At 40.9% G+C, this 16,519-nt stretch overlaps 1 protein-coding gene across 7 annotated transcripts in view; it reads left to right on the top strand.

Moving 5' to 3' along the window:
* The window catches only part of ATP8A2 (ATPase phospholipid transporting 8A2), a 692,754-nt gene that overhangs the window by 171,191 nt on the left and 505,044 nt on the right, over positions 1-16,519 (top strand). For all 7 annotated transcript variants that reach the window (XM_073340296.1, XM_073340286.1, XM_073340306.1 and 4 more), the window contains 3 exons: positions 2,587-2,675; positions 3,774-3,818; positions 8,416-8,491. In XM_073340296.1, the coding sequence (XP_073196397.1) occupies positions 2,587-2,675; positions 3,774-3,818; positions 8,416-8,491 (210 nt within the window). The remainder of the gene's footprint in view (positions 1-2,586; positions 2,676-3,773; positions 3,819-8,415; positions 8,492-16,519) is intronic.

The raw sequence follows: 16,519 nt of genomic DNA, 5'->3' as shown, positions 1-16,519 counted from the left end.
ATGCATCTAATTTACATATATCTTAATGTATCCATCAGTCCTTGATTTAATTATCATTTGCTTGAGGTAATTAGGTAACTTGTCTTGGGTTTTTTGTATTTTCAATTCGATAGCTGGATCATAAATGTCCCTCTGTCTAAAATGATAATCAGTGCTGAATATATTAGGAGTTACACTGGGTTGGAAGACAGTTTCCATTTTAAGCCCAGTTTTAGGCAACCTCTCTGACATAAAACTTTGAGTGCCTCAGTCTTTGGCTACTCATTCTGAGATATATGAATTTGAGACACCAGTTTACAGGAGGCTTTGAATATCTGTTCTCTGAATTTAAGCCCCCATTAGCTGACTCAAGTTGGGCACTCAAAAGTTGAGGCACACAAAATCACTAGTCATGTTTGAAAAGGTAGGCCTTCATGTTTAGCTGATAGAACAAGTTAATTTTGAGTTGTAGATATTCTAAAATGACCAGGGTATGTAGGTAGGTTGTGGAATTGCAGTCATTGGAGATTTTTAATAATAGGTTAGACAAACACCTGTCAGGGATACTTAATCCTGCCTCAGTGTGGGAGGATGGACTAGTTGACCTGTTGTGGTCTCTTCCAGCCCTTCATTTCTATGAATGCTTTTTTCTTCTGAGGGACATTTTTATAATTTGTTTAAATCAACAGTTTGACTTATCTACAAATGTGTCTTCCGAACTAGGACTCCATAAAAATGTGTGCAATGGACTGACTCTACTTTCTAATGTTTACTTTACCAGTTAAGTTGTTCAAAGCCAAAGAGGGTTACATAAAGTACAAGTTGTAACTGCTCAGCATATAACTAGGGCTGATCAGGTAATATTTGTGGAATAATTTTTAATGTATTTCATGGTAATTCTTGAATAGTCAAGAAATGTAAATTATATGAAATTTTATTAATACAATGAATATATTTTCATTATTAGCCCAGGTCTGTTCTAGAGGCCCCTTTTGAGGCCTCATGAAGATAAGCATATAAGGATTGGTACATTACTTTTAAATAAACCTAAGGAAATCCTAGTACAAAAGCACTGCTAAAATAGAGTTAAGGCTGAGAACAGATCTTTCTTAAAACCAGATTCATAGGAAAATTTAAAATAACAAAATAAGGACATGTTCAAAAATCTGGAAATTCTGTTGAGGATCCAGGGCCAAGTTCCTATGAAAGAAACTTAAGTTTGCCCTGCTGAATGTGTGAGTCACAACAGCATAAGACTTTTGTTTGAAGGTATGAGCCTTTCAGGTTATATCTGGTACAAGGGAATTAATATCCTTATTATAAAGGTGTAGAGGCAGTGATGAGCTGCCAAAATCTTAACAACGGGTTCCCTCCTCACCCCAGGAGGGGGTCATTCATCATCCCCGCCCCCCGGCACTCCTGCCCCATCCATGCCCTCCCCTGTCCCCTGACTGCCCCCAGAACCAGGCAGGAGGGTCTTGTGGGCCACCATAGTGGGTGACCACCCCACCCCTAAGAGCCAGAGGCACCTGCCAGGGGGCGAGGTGGGGAGTCCCGGAGGTGCTTACCTGGGGCAGCTCCCAGGAAGCATCTGGGAGGTCCCTCTGGCTCCTAGGGGTGGGGGAGCGGCTGCTCCCCCACTGATCACATCAAAAGTGGCACCTTAGGTGCTGACTCCCTGGGTACTCCGGGGCTGGAGCACCACAAGGAAAATTTGGTGGGTGCAGAGCACGCACCGGCAGCTCCCCGCCCTGCGCCCGGCCCCAGCTCACCTCACCTCCGCTCCACCTCCTCCCCTGAATGCACCGCCCCGCTCTGGTTCTCCGTGCCCCCCGCCGCCAGCTTTCCACGAATCAGCTGTTTGGCGGGAAGCCTGGGAGGGCTGAGAAGCAGGCGGCGGCTTCCCGCTCAGGCCGAGGGTGGCGGAGGTGAGCTGGGGCGGGGAGTGGTTCCCCTGCGCGCCCCCCGGGTTACCTGCTGCTGCGTGGGCGGCCCTCCTCGCACTCCCCTGCCCCAGCTCACCTCCTCCTCCTGTCAGATATGTGGGAAATGAGCAATGGGACATTGTGGTCTCTTATTCATAACAGGAATGTGAGGAGGTACTGGTCTCCAGCCTGTAAGTGATGGATAGATTTTCAGTTCACAGGACCTCATACAGAATTTTTTTGAATTAAAATTGGTGTTGGATCCTTAACTGAGAATTTACAGACACTTTTTTTTTTAGCATTTTGTTCATTTAAACTTCTGGTGCTATATCTTCAGCTGGTGTAAATCAGCAGAGCTCCACTGATTATAGTGAAGCTCTGACAATTTATACTCGCTCAAGATCTGGTCCTGACTTGTTTTTAGAGGAAATATATTACCAACATTAACTCTTATTTTAAATATTTTTCCTGGGAATTTGCCTATAGCTTTTGTAAGATAGAACTAATCATCTCTGACAAACTGCAAAAAGTTTGCATTGGCCTGTACTGCTGTATTTCCTAAACATGCATACTTTCTTGTGATGTTTTTTTTTATTTAATGTATATTTTCCTTTTGTTTGGACTGTTCTTCTATGCAAGTTAATCTTGTGAACTTGCTACAATTGTTTCATTTGTATTCTAGGTAAAATACCTGTTTTCTGATAAAACAGGCACGCTAACATGCAATATTATGAACTTCAAGAAATGTAGTATTGCTGGGGTGACATACGGGTAGGTACTATTTCTATAAACTCCCTAGCTTAATCATTCATTTTATTAATTCCGCAAATTGGTATTCTGTTCTGTAACAAAATTAAATTTAACTGTGTGGTTATATTAACAGAAATTCATTTCTGTGCCCATAAAATAAATTGTTAGTTTCTCCTGCAGTATGAATTATGGGACGCAAAGGTTGAAATAATTTAAATGTGATGGTTGAAGGGTTTGTTTGAATAAGATGTTCTCCTCTTCCTCTTACCTAACTGGTTAGAATGAAACAAGTGGTTCTAAATGAGTTTCAGGCCTTTCATCATAGGGTTTTCCTTAGGGGAACCCAATGTTGGGTCAAGACCTTATCCAACTAAAATAATTGACTTCAGCTGAACTAGGATTTAGCCCATCGTTCATATTTAGTGACCAATTCTTTATTCTTTTGTTTGGTAACACTCCCCCAGAAAGGGCAACTACTTCTCATTTTTATGCTGTCTGCTTTAAATTGTTGGGTTTGTTTATTTTTAATACAAAGAATCAATCTGGTTTCTAGCTCCTGGGAACCTGTGCAGGGGTGCATAAACCTCAGTATGGAATCTTCTGTGGCCAAGTTTTTGACATAAAGTCTCTATGTCTTTAATTTCTTCTCTTTTGCCTCTCCTAAAAAACTGGTTATACTTTATGTGGTCTGCCAGTTTGTAAAGCTCTTGTGAAAGTATATGAATTGCCCCATTTGAAATCAATTGCCTATCTGGCCATTTGCACATGTTGTCATGGTAACTGCTTGTACAAATTACACATGCTGTTATTAGTGTGTTCTAGGGCATGTCCCTAGCATTCTGATTCCTTAAAAATCTATCCATTAATGTTGATGGAAATCAGGAAGTGTCCTCAGTATTTAAGGTCCCATCCAAAATAGCCTTTCAGGGTATGTTACATGGTATTTAATTTAAGTCTTTGGAAGGAGGAAGGTTAAATCTATGCTACAATTTGATAAAAGTTTCCAGGGTATTAGTGTTTCAAACCTGGGTTTTTTTTAACCACTTAGCTCTATGTTGTCATATACTCCCTTTCTTTTATCAAACTAGCCAATAATTATACATTTTTTCCTTCTTTTAGTCACTTTCCAGAGTTGGAAAGAGAACGTTCATCAGAAGACTTCAGGTAATAATCATTGACTGGAACTAGTTTGGGACTATACAAAGGAAGACCTCTAACACATATCTAACACATATGAATGAAAGATTATTGTTTGTCCAAATTTTAGAGCCAGAATGGAAAAGTCCAAGGGATATAGTCACTTCTGAATTGTCTGCCCCACATGGCTGTGTCCACTTACAGTTAGGGTGCAGAGGTGGAACTTAGATTTTGTCTGAGGCACTGAGGCCAGTCGGTAGAGCCCCCAAAGTGGGTAGGGCTAACGTGGGAGTGAGTGGCTCAAACTGGGTGGGAGATGTTAACTCAGTGCTACTCCCCATGTGGCTTGTGAAACCACGGCCACAGTTGGAGTGAAGTTTCCTTATAGTACAGCTGCCTCCATAGATGCAGGAGTAGTGAATCTTGCCCAGAGGCTTAAATTTACTGATTGCAGAGGGAGTAAGGGAGAGGTGACTTTTGTTATAAAATGTGGTGTGTGAATATGGTTTAAATAACTAGCAAGAGGGATCACAAACTAGGGGGAAAGAGCTTTTCCTTCAGAGCATGGTACAAAACACTCATTTTGTTCCAGGTCTCTACCTGAGTAGGGAAGAGTCTTGATTTAGCGTTTGTGCTGCTTATTTAGGGGAATGCTTAAACTTCAGGTTGTTGTACCTGATGTGTTTTTAAATTTCTGAATGGCCCCCAAAGCTTTGTGATGGACACGTATATTATAAATGGTAATAAATATGTAACTATGTATGTATTAAATGTGTATTAAACTAGTGTTTCTCAAACTGGGGTCTGCAAGGGTACTCCAGGAGATCCGCGGGCCCCGCTGATCTACTCCTCTTCCCTCTCCCTGCCTGAACTCTTCCCCCCTCCCTCCCAGCACCTCCTGCATGTCGGGAACAGCTGTTCTCCGGCTTGCAGAAGGCACTGGGAGGGAGAGGGAGGAGTGGGGACAGGGCACGTTCTGGGGAGGGAGCAGAAAGCGGTAGCGGTGGAGCAGGGGCAGGAAGAGGAGCGTCGGGGGTGGGGCCTTGGGGAAGGAGTGAAATGGGGGTGGGGACTGGGGCTGAGCAGAAGGGTTGGGGGTGTGCGAAATTTTTTTAATCAAAATGGAGGTCCTTGGGTTGCTAAAGTTTGAGAACCGTTGTATTAAACAGTAATAAATCCCCAGGACCAGATGGTATTCACCCAAGAGTTCTGAAGGAACTCAAATGTGAAATTGCAGAATTGCTAACTGTGGTTTGTAACCTATCATTTAAATCATCTTCTGTACCAAATGACTGGACGATAGCTAATGTGATGCCAATTTTTAAAAAGGGCTCCAGAGGTGATCCCGCAATTACAGGCCAGTAAGCCTGACTTCAGTTCCGGGGAAACTGGTTGAAACTATAGAATCATAGAAGATTAGGGCTGGAAGAGACCTCAGGAGGTCATCTAGTCCAACCTCCTGCTCAAAGCTCCTGCTCAACCCCAACTAAATCATCCCAGCCAGGGCTTTGTCAAGCTGGGCCTTAAAAACCTCTAAGGAAGGAGATTCCACCACCTCCCTAGGTAACCCATTCGGGTGCTTCACCACTCTCCTTGTGAAATAGTTTTTCCTAATATCCAACCTAAACCTCCCCCACTGCAACTTGAGACCATTGCTTCTTGTTCTGTAAAGAACAGAATAGTAAAGAACAGAATTGTCAGACACATATATGAACATAATTTGCTGGGGAAGAATCAACATGGTTTTTGTAAAGAGAAATCATGCTTCACCAGTCTACTAGAATTCTTTTAAAAAAGCCTTTGAGAAGGTCCCTCACCAAAGGCTCCTAAGCAAAGTAAGCTGTCATGGGATAAGAGGGAAGGTCCTTTTGTGGGTCAGTAACTAGTAAAAGGGTAGGAAATAAACAATAGGAATAAATGGTCAGTTTTCAGAATGGAGAGAGGTAAATAATGATGTCCCCCGGGGTCTATACTGGGACTAGTACTGTTCAACATATTCATAAATGATCCTGAAAAAAGGGGTAAATAATGAGGTGGCAAAATTTGCAGATGATACAAAACTACTCAAGATAGTTAAGTCCAAAGCAGACTGCAAAGAGCTACAAAGGGATCTAACAAAACTGGGTGACTGGGCAACAAAATGGCAGATGAAATTAAATGTTGATAAATGCAAAGTAATGCACATTGGAAAACATAATCCCAACTATACGTATAAATAGATGGGATCTAAATTAGCTGTTACCTCTCAAGAGAGAGATCGTGGAGCCACTGTAGATAGTTCTCAGAAAACATCCACTCAGTGTGCAGCAGCAGTCAAAAAAGCTAACAGAATGTTCAGAATCATTAAGAAAGGGATAGATAATAAGACAGAAAATGTCTTATTGCCTCAATATAAATCCATGGTTTTCCCACATTTTGAATACTGTGTGCAGATGTGGTTTCCCCATCTCAAAAAAGATATATTGGAATTGGAAAAGGTTCAGAAAAGGCGTGACAAAAATGATTAGGAGTATGGAACGGCTGCCGTATGAGGAGAGATTAAAAAGACTCGGGGGATATGATAGAGGTCTATAAAATCATGATGTGGAGAAAGTAAATAAGGAAGTGTTATTTACTCCTTTTCATAACACAAGAACTAGGGGTCACCAAATGAAATTAATAGGCAGCAGGTTTAAAACAAACAAAAGGAAGTATTTCTTCACACAACGCATGGTCAACCTGTGGAACTCTTTGTCAGAGGATGTTGTGTAGGCCAAGACTATAACAGGGTTAAAAAACCTAGACAAATTCATGGAGAATAGGTCCACCAATGGCTGTTAGCCAGGATGGGCAGGGATAGTGTCCCTAGCCTCTGTTAGCCAGAGGCTGGGAATGTGTGACACTTGATGATTACCTGTTCTGTTCATCCTTTCTGGGGCATCTGGCATTGGCCACTGTCGGAAGACAGGATACTGGGCTAGATGGACCTTTGGTCTGACGTGGTATGGCTGTTCTTATGTTCTTAAGTTAACTTGCAATCTGATCAAGAACCTTCTGAATGGAAATACCTAGGCAGCTGACATGAGGGCATCTTTTGTTTAAAACAGTTTTTTTAAATAGAAAAATTTTTAAAAATAGGAGGCCTCCAGAGGGGTCTCATGGCGAAACCCTGGCAGGGAGCTTTAGGCAAGAACTGTCACTGCCACTGTAACTGATTCAGATTGAAATGAGGCAGGAAAGAAGAGATGCCAGAGGAAGGGTGTGAACTGGCTGTGAATGACAAATACAGGTTAGCGATGAGGAAGGTGTGCGTTGGAGTTTCTGTCCCAGGAAACAGTTGAAAACTGGATGCAATTCCCTTTCTGCCAAAAATGTTGAGCCTCTTCCCTCTGTCCTTACCGGTGTTTTTGTTTCATTTTAATTTCATTTTTCTTACCTTTGGCCAAGTGAATTGGGCTTCCCTATTAATCCTGCCTCTTCCCAAGTCCTGAAGTGCCCTCTAAGGAAGGAAGAAGCTCTTCGTGTCTAACTGACATGAGGTGCTACTTTTGGTGGGGTGGATTTTCTGTCTCTCCTTCTTCTGTTTTTTCTTCCGTTTCCTCCTCTGTGCATTTCTTTGTCATCATTATTCCACCATCTTTCTCTTCTCCTTGCCCACAACCTATTTCTTTCCTTGTGTTTTCTTTCCCCCTCCCTCATGGTCTCCTTTTCCTCTGCTCTTCCTTCCTACCTTCCTCTTGCATCTTTTCCTCTTTTTTTCCCCTTTCTCTAAAAGTTTTTCCCCCTCCACCACCTTTTGCACTTCTTTTCTCCCCTCCCCATTGCAATTGCTCCCTTTCATCTCTCTGATGTGACCTCTCTTGGTGCTACTGTAGTACACATGACACGGTGTTACCTACAAGAGAGGAGGGAATGCTGCTTCTTGACTCAACACAGTGCTTCCCAGCCTCTGCTTTACAGTACCATGGAGGATTCTTTACTGAGAGTGTGCTGGGCAGTGCTATACTATGTTAGCATCATTCACCTGCATAAGCATGAGCCTACAGGACAACTTGAAAAGTTCAGGCAGGTTTTATTGATATGAAAGATCCCAAAAGAGACTGTTTGTTTGTAGGAAAGATAGATGGAGAGGAGTAGAGATTGAGAGAGAGAAATGATAAATTTTGAGATGGTCAAAATCAAAACTTTTAAATTAAACAGAGCAACCTAATTCAAAGGAACACAGTCAACTTTAAATCTAGTCCATTTCAAACAAAATCTAGTAATCTCAAACATATTTAAAAGTAACATTTGATACTACACCTGCCCTGGGTTTCCTACCAATTCCTGTGGTTTTACAGCCACAGTTTTTCTGTTTTTTAAAACATTTTTCTTTCTTCTGTTGATGAGTGAAAGACCCACAAACAGGTGTCACTGATTACACAGGAGAAAGAGTGAAAATGCCTGCTTCTCCCTTTCACTTACAGTAATATTAGGTGCTACGTGTAACAATAGTAGGTAATATGTTTTTAGACAGTAATGTGATTTTCTTTTTTCAGTTGATGCTGTCCCTTTAATATTTCCTGTGAAGGTCGATATTAATAATGGAAAAGAAAATGTTGCCATTGTAGTGTTAAATGTAATTATCCCTTTTCTTGCTCCACAGCCAGTTACCTCCTTCTACCAGTGAATCATGTGAATTTGATGACCCAAGGCTGTTGCAGAATATTGAAAGTGACCATGTAAGTCTAGTTCTCAAATATTACTTAACTTATGTCTCAAAAATATGCTAGGTCTTTCTGTTTGCTCTCTCTGGGATGGAAGGTCATTGGCAGATTTTCTCAAGTGTGTATGATCATGTCACCTACTACTGGTGCATTCTACAGCGCATAGAAGCACTAAAGAAAGGAAGTGGGAGAGAAAAGCAGTTGAGTTGAGATGAGAAGAGAGAAGAAATGGAGAACTAAAGGGGAAGAGTAAAAAAGAGGAGGGAGTGCTATCTCTGATGTTGAACTCTGATCAAACAGTGACTTTTATATGGGTAGTTTCTCTTAACAGCTGTAGTTTTATAACATGGGATGGTAAGAATACTAACCACAGAGAGAGAGATTTTACAGGTTCAGTAATACTAGACTTTTCAGAGATGTTCCATAGATATTGTGCTATGGAAACAATTTACTTCCATTGAAAGAAGTACTGATCCTTGTAACATTGGTCCTTGATATTGACAGCATGGTGCTTTCTGCAGGTCTCACTAAATACTGCACTATCCCGAAGGTAGTCTCTGAAATTAACTTATATGGACCTGCGAGAGAGGAAGTTTAATAACAAAATGAATTTAGGCTAAGACTTCTTTTAAAAGTGACTAGTGATTTTAGGTGGCCCAGATTTGGGTGCCCAACTGGAGGTGTCTTGGAGGGGCCTTTTTTCCTCAGGTGGGAACTCAGCACTTTCTGAAATCTAAACACTGAGTTACCCAAATTCACTTTTGAAAATGTTGGTCCTTACCTTTCTCTTTAGTATCTCAGAGACTGCTACCACCCTAACTCAGAGTTTGGTTTTGTAAATTAATGGGTGCCAAGCTTAAAAAAATAAAAATGGTCAGATTAGCATTAGTAATTATACAATATTTAAAGTACAGTATTTAAAGTACTATTTGGTGAGGAATCTTTTTATTAAAAGAAGTTTTAAGGAGACATTGTGCACAACTGCATGACTTGCTCTTCTGTTTACACCTTCTAACATTTCAGAACTATAATTACAACATAATATGAATGCCTGAAGGCTTAATGAATTAATAATGATCAATGGCATAATGTACTGCTCAAGGTCATGGAGTCTGCAGATGTTTGTGGATTTTAGTTTCCATCTATTCATCAGAGAGGTAGTCCAGCCAGCAGAATATATTTTATTCTTTTACTTGACCCTGCATTGCAGTAAACTGCATCAAGAAAAACTCCTGTCCCATGCACATCACCACAGCCCAGTTTGGATATCTTTACATTCTTCCGATTTTTATTTATTAGATCAGTGGTTTTCAACCTTTGGTCTGTTGTTCCCTAGGGGTTTGCAGACTATGTCTAAGGGGTCTGCAAAAGATGACTATAAAAATTTAAAAAGAAAAGGAGGACTTGTGGTACCTTAGAGACTAACCGATTTATTTGAGCTACAGCTCACGTCATCGTTTCAAGTTTCAGATCCCAGAAAAGGCATTCAGTTTTTCTGATCAAGCAAAAGTATGTGAACACCCCCATCTACAGGTCAAAACCCAGAAGTGTTGTTACCATAGAAGCCCACAGTTTAGTGCCCTTCTCACGCTGCATCAAATGCTGTGATGAGCGTGTGCAACATTTATAGCTGAATTCTGTTCAGTCTGTTTTCAGTCTAAGACTTTTGTGGGAGGGGTCCATTGACCACAGGTTGAATTTCCAAATTACTGGCTTTTCGGGAGCTGTTCCACAGTGCCTCACAGTGACAGTACAGTCAATACAAGTACTCCTGGTGAGGACACGCACTGCTGACACAGGGAGCAATGTGTAGACACGCACAGGCAAGGCAATTACTGCGGCAGCTGTATGCTGATATAAGTTAGATCAACTTAATTTTGTAGTATAGACATGGTGTTAGTCAGGAATGAGTGCAAGTTAACATCTGATGGCAGCTCAATAGTCTGTGAGAAATGTATCATTCGGTGGATGCCACAATTTACCTTAATTGGGGCCTTCATTAGTAGTCCCTGAGAAAAGGCCAATTCAAATGGATTGGGGAGACTGAATTACTCTCTCAGCCTTAGAGGTGGTCCCTTAAATTAAGGATTGAGCAACACTGATGGAGCATTATGGGGAAGCTTGTATTGTCTGCCTGTGCTGTATGTGTTTTGTGCATAACTTGTGGTCCTTGGTCTCTACAGCAATCTGTGATTGCTTTTCACAAACACTAAATATACACATGTGCTCACTCATTAGCATAGCCCTTGATTTCACGCAGACTTCCCAGCCCAAGGTTGCAAGTCCAGTTTATATCCCGGAGAATGTCCTCCATCAGCCGGGGATATTGTTGTCCACCTGCATCTTCTTTAAACTTCTTAGCTCTTTTGGTCCATGGTTAATTCTGAATACTGACTGATGAACAAATCCAATTTTGACTGTCAGTCAAGGAGTCTATATTATTCCATAGAAAGTTTTCTGGGAGAAATAATTATCTGCCACTTGACATATATGGAGGGATCCTCATGACCTCTTCATTAGGTTTTCGGGGAAGAAAGAATGCCCATATTTGTCTTTCGCAGCTGCTTCCATTGGATGTTTTTTGCCACAGCATCAAGGAGATTATACAGGCTGTATCCTTAGGAAGAAAGCCCTACGTTCTTATTAGAATGGAAGTAGCTGACTTTTCAAGGACTTAAAAGAATGTTTGCTGAGTATGTTAAACTGTTTATAAACTGGGTAAAATCGATTGATGGAACTTCAAAGTATGTATGTATGTATGTATGTATAACCCACAAACCTTCTGGGTGTGGGGTTCTGTCTCATTTAGTGGCACTGAGACCACTTAGAGAGAGAGATAAAATGAGTCTGTTCTACAGTCTTAGCTAACAGCCAGTTGGCTTTTAGCTCTTGCGGTAGAGGCTCATGCACTAAGCTTCAGAGGTCCCATCCCACCCGCCCACGACTGTGGTCTGTCGGCATTACACACGCACAGTAAATACCCACAATGCTGAGATGAGAACTAGCCCACATGCCCTGACTCTGTTCTGTTTTATCACAGGCATAAAAAAATACTGCATCATTTTCTACACTGCTAGACTTTCATCTCAATAAAACACGCAGGTGCGGATATACTGCAGTTTTTAAGAGTCTGTAGGAGGCTTCAGGGGATTGTGACACTTTTCAGGAAATAACTGCTTCAGCCCAAACTTTACCCACTCATCAGCACAAAACAATAAGAAATTGGCTTGGGAGGAAAAAGAATATATATATTTTTAAATCTGGTTCTCTGCACCCCTGCTCCACTTCCTTCTCATTGATATGTGTAATTAAAAAAAAACCCAGATAGTCAGTAACGGCTGGCAATTTGTTAAACAATCAAATCATCTTCTCCCATGTTTGTGGGACCTTCAGACCATGACAGTTAGAGGAAAATTAGTTTTGTTTGGCTATTGAGAGAGGTCAGATATGAATTATTTCTATGTCTGTGCTTGAAGGGTGCTGAATACCTTCAACTCCTAATGACTTCATGTTTCAGGGGTGCCCAGCATTTCACAGGTCTGAGCCTCAGACAGGTGTGGTAGACATGAGAAGTGATACTTGTTCTTGTCATATTGCATTTAGAACAGTGGTTTTCAACCTGTGGTCTGTGAACCCCTGGAGGTCTGCAGACTGTCTGAGATTTCCAAAGGGGTCCACACCTCCATTTGAAATTTTGTAGGGGTCTGCAAATGAAAAAAGGTTGAAAACCACTGATTTAAAGACATTTAGCAATGGTGAGACCCAAGCCCACCTGGGACTAAAATGGATAATTATTTTGCTAGTTGTGCGGGTGGTAGAACTGTTACCTTGTGGGTAGGAAATACAAGTCATGTGACCCTGCAAAATGTTTTGTAAGTCTTTATGAATAAACTGACTGAAAAATAAGTCAATCTACTTCCTTTCTGGAAATGTTATGAACCATGGAGCAGAACTTATATTAAATGTCACTACCAAGTTAGAGATGCATTTTAAAGTCTTTTTTCTGTTACATTTTTGTCATTGTATCTGTCTGGAGATTCTTGGGGCTAGAAACAACGGTGCTTTATCCATTGTGGCACACAGATGTAGATTTCCAAATCCACAACAATTAAACTGTGTACTTGTGATTGTGCATGCACCCACTCTGCTGGCAGAGGGGATCCAGTATTAACCAAGCATGAGTTTTTGTTCCCCCTCTAGTGGCCAAACCACATAATGAGGTTTTGTAAGTCTGCCGCTGCCTCTTGATTTAACAGACCCTGCCCTTTATCTCAAGCAGTAAAGGGTCATGCTTTTAGATCAGGTGGTCCTGGGTTCAGTTCCCCACACATAACCCAAGCAAGGCATCATCATACTTGCACATCTGGATTTTTGTGAGCATGTTTCTACATGTGTTTAAAAAATCCAGACTTGCGTGTGTGCATTGGATGCCATGTATACGGGTTGAGGATCTGGGCCAGGGTGTTCTTCGGTAAGGATTACATCTACCAAAGGGGTTCTCTTTTTAGGGTGAAACTTGAAAAGAAATAGATTTCTACTTCTAAGCACAAACATCAACATTAGGGTTAACCTGATTGGATGGGAATAACTGGTGCTTGGGAGACAGAAGATTGGAAGTAATGGTGCTGGTAGGAGTGGGAGCTACTAGTGGGCAGATGGGGAGCAAAACAAGATAAGAGCAAAATAAAAAAGTAGGAAAACACCCAGATATATAAAAAAGAAAAATGGGACTAGAAGAACGGGGGGGGGGGGGGCGAAGAGAGTTAAAGCAGTGGTGGCGTCTGTGCTGGGGCATGGCCCAAGGGGTAAACAAGGAATACTCCGCTGTTAGAATTTCAGCAAGAGAGTGGTTGGGTTCTCCTCTATTAAATGAAAACCATAACTAATAATGCAGAATCTGGTAGCCTATGGGGGCAGGGGGTACACTTCAAATGGAGAATCAGAATTATAACCACAGAAGTTGTTAATGAACATGAGGCTCTTTGCCCATAATTCCGAGGTAGTATTTTGAACATTCTGTCTCCATCTTTATTGACACAATAAATATGGTGTCAGCGCTGGAACAATATAGCAAGAAAACAAATGGCAGCTGTGTGAAAGAGCTGAAGAGACAGGCCTCACTGTTTGGTGATCTGTTGCTATAGAATTGGGAGGTTGCCATGTAATCCATTGTAAACTGTGAAAACACAAAGACAGCAACAAATTAAATTGCTGGCTTCATATAAGCCAAATAGAGGAGGGGGTAGCACTTAAAACCTATGATGCAGGGGAAGGCAGGTTCAGATGGAAAGAAATTGTGAAAGTGCGTAATAGCCTGGGTAATATATTTGTTATGTGGACATCAAAGGCTTGCAGCGACAGATGCTGAAATGAGAATCCAGCAGGCTGCATATTTTGTGGAAATGGGGTATAAGTTTCACTGCTTTCATTAGTAATAACGCAGCAACTGCCTGTAACCTCCTGGACAATAAAAATTTCCATTTCTCACATTTCTTTTTGATGATACACCATCTGTTCATGTCCTTGAATGTAGTCTCTTCTCTCTGGTGTAATAATAAATTAGATGATTATTTGCTCATGATCTATCCAAATTCAGCTCAAGATGTACCCACGCAATCCCATAGGGGTCTAACGATGGGAGCCAAATTCCATTCTTAACTGTACATGGGACATTGTATTTTTTTTTTTTATATTGTGACTATTTTAAAGTAAACTAACCATATATGTACGAAGTGTGCTGGGTTTTTTTTCAAAGACATCTTAAGACATCTGCTTCCCAACAATTTTTGAGCTTACTTTGTTTTTAATTGAAGTGTCATGCAGTAGCTGTTGCAAGATGTTGCGACCTTAGTATTGTGAAAAAAGAGTTAGTCTGAAACCCTGCCAGTGCAAATGGATTTTACAGTTGAAGTATAATGTGGGCTGTTACTCATTACTAGTAGCTGCAAGCCCTTGCCTCTGCACGGGTATAATTAGTAAAGTCATGTGTGGCTTTTAAAGTAAAAGCTGAAAATGGCTGAGAACTTAGAAGTTGGGTAGTAACAGACAGTGAATCCCACAGAGGATTGAACCTGGTCAGATTCTAAACAAAAAATGCTCTCAACCATGCTCGTAGCTGTTTCCATCACTTCACACTGACTCAAGGCATTCTAGGCTTCAGAGAAGTTTAGGGTTATTGTCTCTGCTGGTTGTATTGTTGAGTGGATGGTTATGTTGATTTGTGTGTGGACTGTGTTGAGCTGGGAGATTGTGTTGAACTGTGTGGGTGGGGAATGAGCAATGCATGCTCCCATCAGGGGCTCTGTGTATTTGGGGTTATTGTGTGTACTGGTTTTGGTGCTGTGTGGGTGGTTTTGAAGAACTGTGGCAGCTGGGCCAAGCATGCCACCATCTGTGCAGTCTCCTTCATACAACCAATGAAATTGTTACATGCAAATTAGCTGTAGAGTAAGGATGGTAATTGGGTGAGTTATCTATGCTATCACAATGGTCTAGGACTCTAGGCTTGGCATAAATATGTGTCTTGCTTTCACATGGTTTGTAATTTGTAAAGTCAAAATGGCTAAGAACTTAAAAATTGTTCTCAGTGAATCCTGGGATTATTCAACCTGGTGATATTCTAAACAAAAAGAGCCCTCAACAATGTTTGTAGCTGTTTTCTTTGCTTCACGCTGACTCAACAGACATTTTAGGCTTCAAAGAGTGACTGTCCTAGAATTATATTATTTAGGTTGTCCTTGCTGTAGAACTGCAGTTTGATGCAGAATTTTTTTTAACCTTGCCTCTGAAGCTGCACAAAATTTATATTTTTAATGGTAAAAAAGGGGCAAGGTGAGGGGAAATTATAGTAGTTGAATTACAGGACTTGGAGACAGGAACTCCAAGTTTTAATTTTGGTTCTGTCACTTCTAGTAGGAAGAGAGCCTGAGACATAAGCCCTTGTATTAGAGGCCTGGTATGAGGCAGGAGCTGCTCACAGAATCTGGCAGATAAAGAGGAACTGATCACAGAACTAAAAGCGAATGGTAGGTTAGGTACAAGTGATCATGACTTGATCACATTTATAATGTGTAAGCAGAATAAAGTCCAGATCTCTCTGTCTCTCTCTCTCTGTATATGTACACACACACACGGCACTTAATAGGGCCAGTTTCACAAAGCTGAAAACAATTATGAGCCAAATCAGCTGGGCAGGAAGAATTTAATAAAAAAAGGTGAATAATTGAGAATTGTTTTAAGAACACCTTACTAGATGCCCAAAAAGCCACAATCCTGCAATTGAGGAAGAGGGCTGTGCTGGTTAAAAACCAACCTAGATTAGAGGGGAAGTGAAAGGCAGTTGAAAAAATATAACAAATGGAAGAAAGGGGAAGTTGACAGTAATGACTATAAATTTAAAGTTAAGAATTGTAGAAAATTGATAAGGGAAGCCAAGGGACACAAGTAGAACTCTATGACCAGAAGAGTTAAGGACAATAAAAAGGAGTTGTTAAAGTGTATTAGGAACAAAAAGAATGCTAACAATGATATTGGTCCATTACTAGCTGGAAATGGTAGAATTATCAATAATAATGCAAAAAGTCAGAAGTATGCAATAAATATTTCTGTTCTGAATTTGGGGGAAAAACAGATGATGCAGAGTGATAATGCTCTTTCCATTCCACCAGGATCGAGGGGCAATGTTAAATAGAAGGTATAAAGTTAGACATTTTAAAATCAGCAGACCCAGATAACTTGCACCCAAGAGTTTTAAAAGAGCTGGATGAGGAGCTCACTGGATGGTCAGTGTTAATTTTCAAAAAATTGGGGGAGTGGTAAATAAGGAAGAGGCTAGGTCACTGATTCAGAACAACCTGGAACACTTGGTACACTGGGCACAAGCAAATAATATGCATTTTAATATGGCTAAATGTAAATGTTACAACTGGTAACAAAGAAAGTAGGCCATAGTTACATGATGGAGGACTCTATCCTGGCAAGTAGTGACTCTGAAAAAGAGTTGGTGTCATGATGGATAATGATGGATAATCAGTTCATAGTGTG

Source organism: Lepidochelys kempii, chromosome 1 (genome assembly GCF_965140265.1).
Source record: "Lepidochelys kempii isolate rLepKem1 chromosome 1, rLepKem1.hap2, whole genome shotgun sequence".
In the NCBI taxonomy this organism is placed as follows: Eukaryota; Metazoa; Chordata; order Testudines; family Cheloniidae; genus Lepidochelys; species Lepidochelys kempii.
This window is presented reverse-complemented; position numbering and strand designations above follow the sequence as displayed.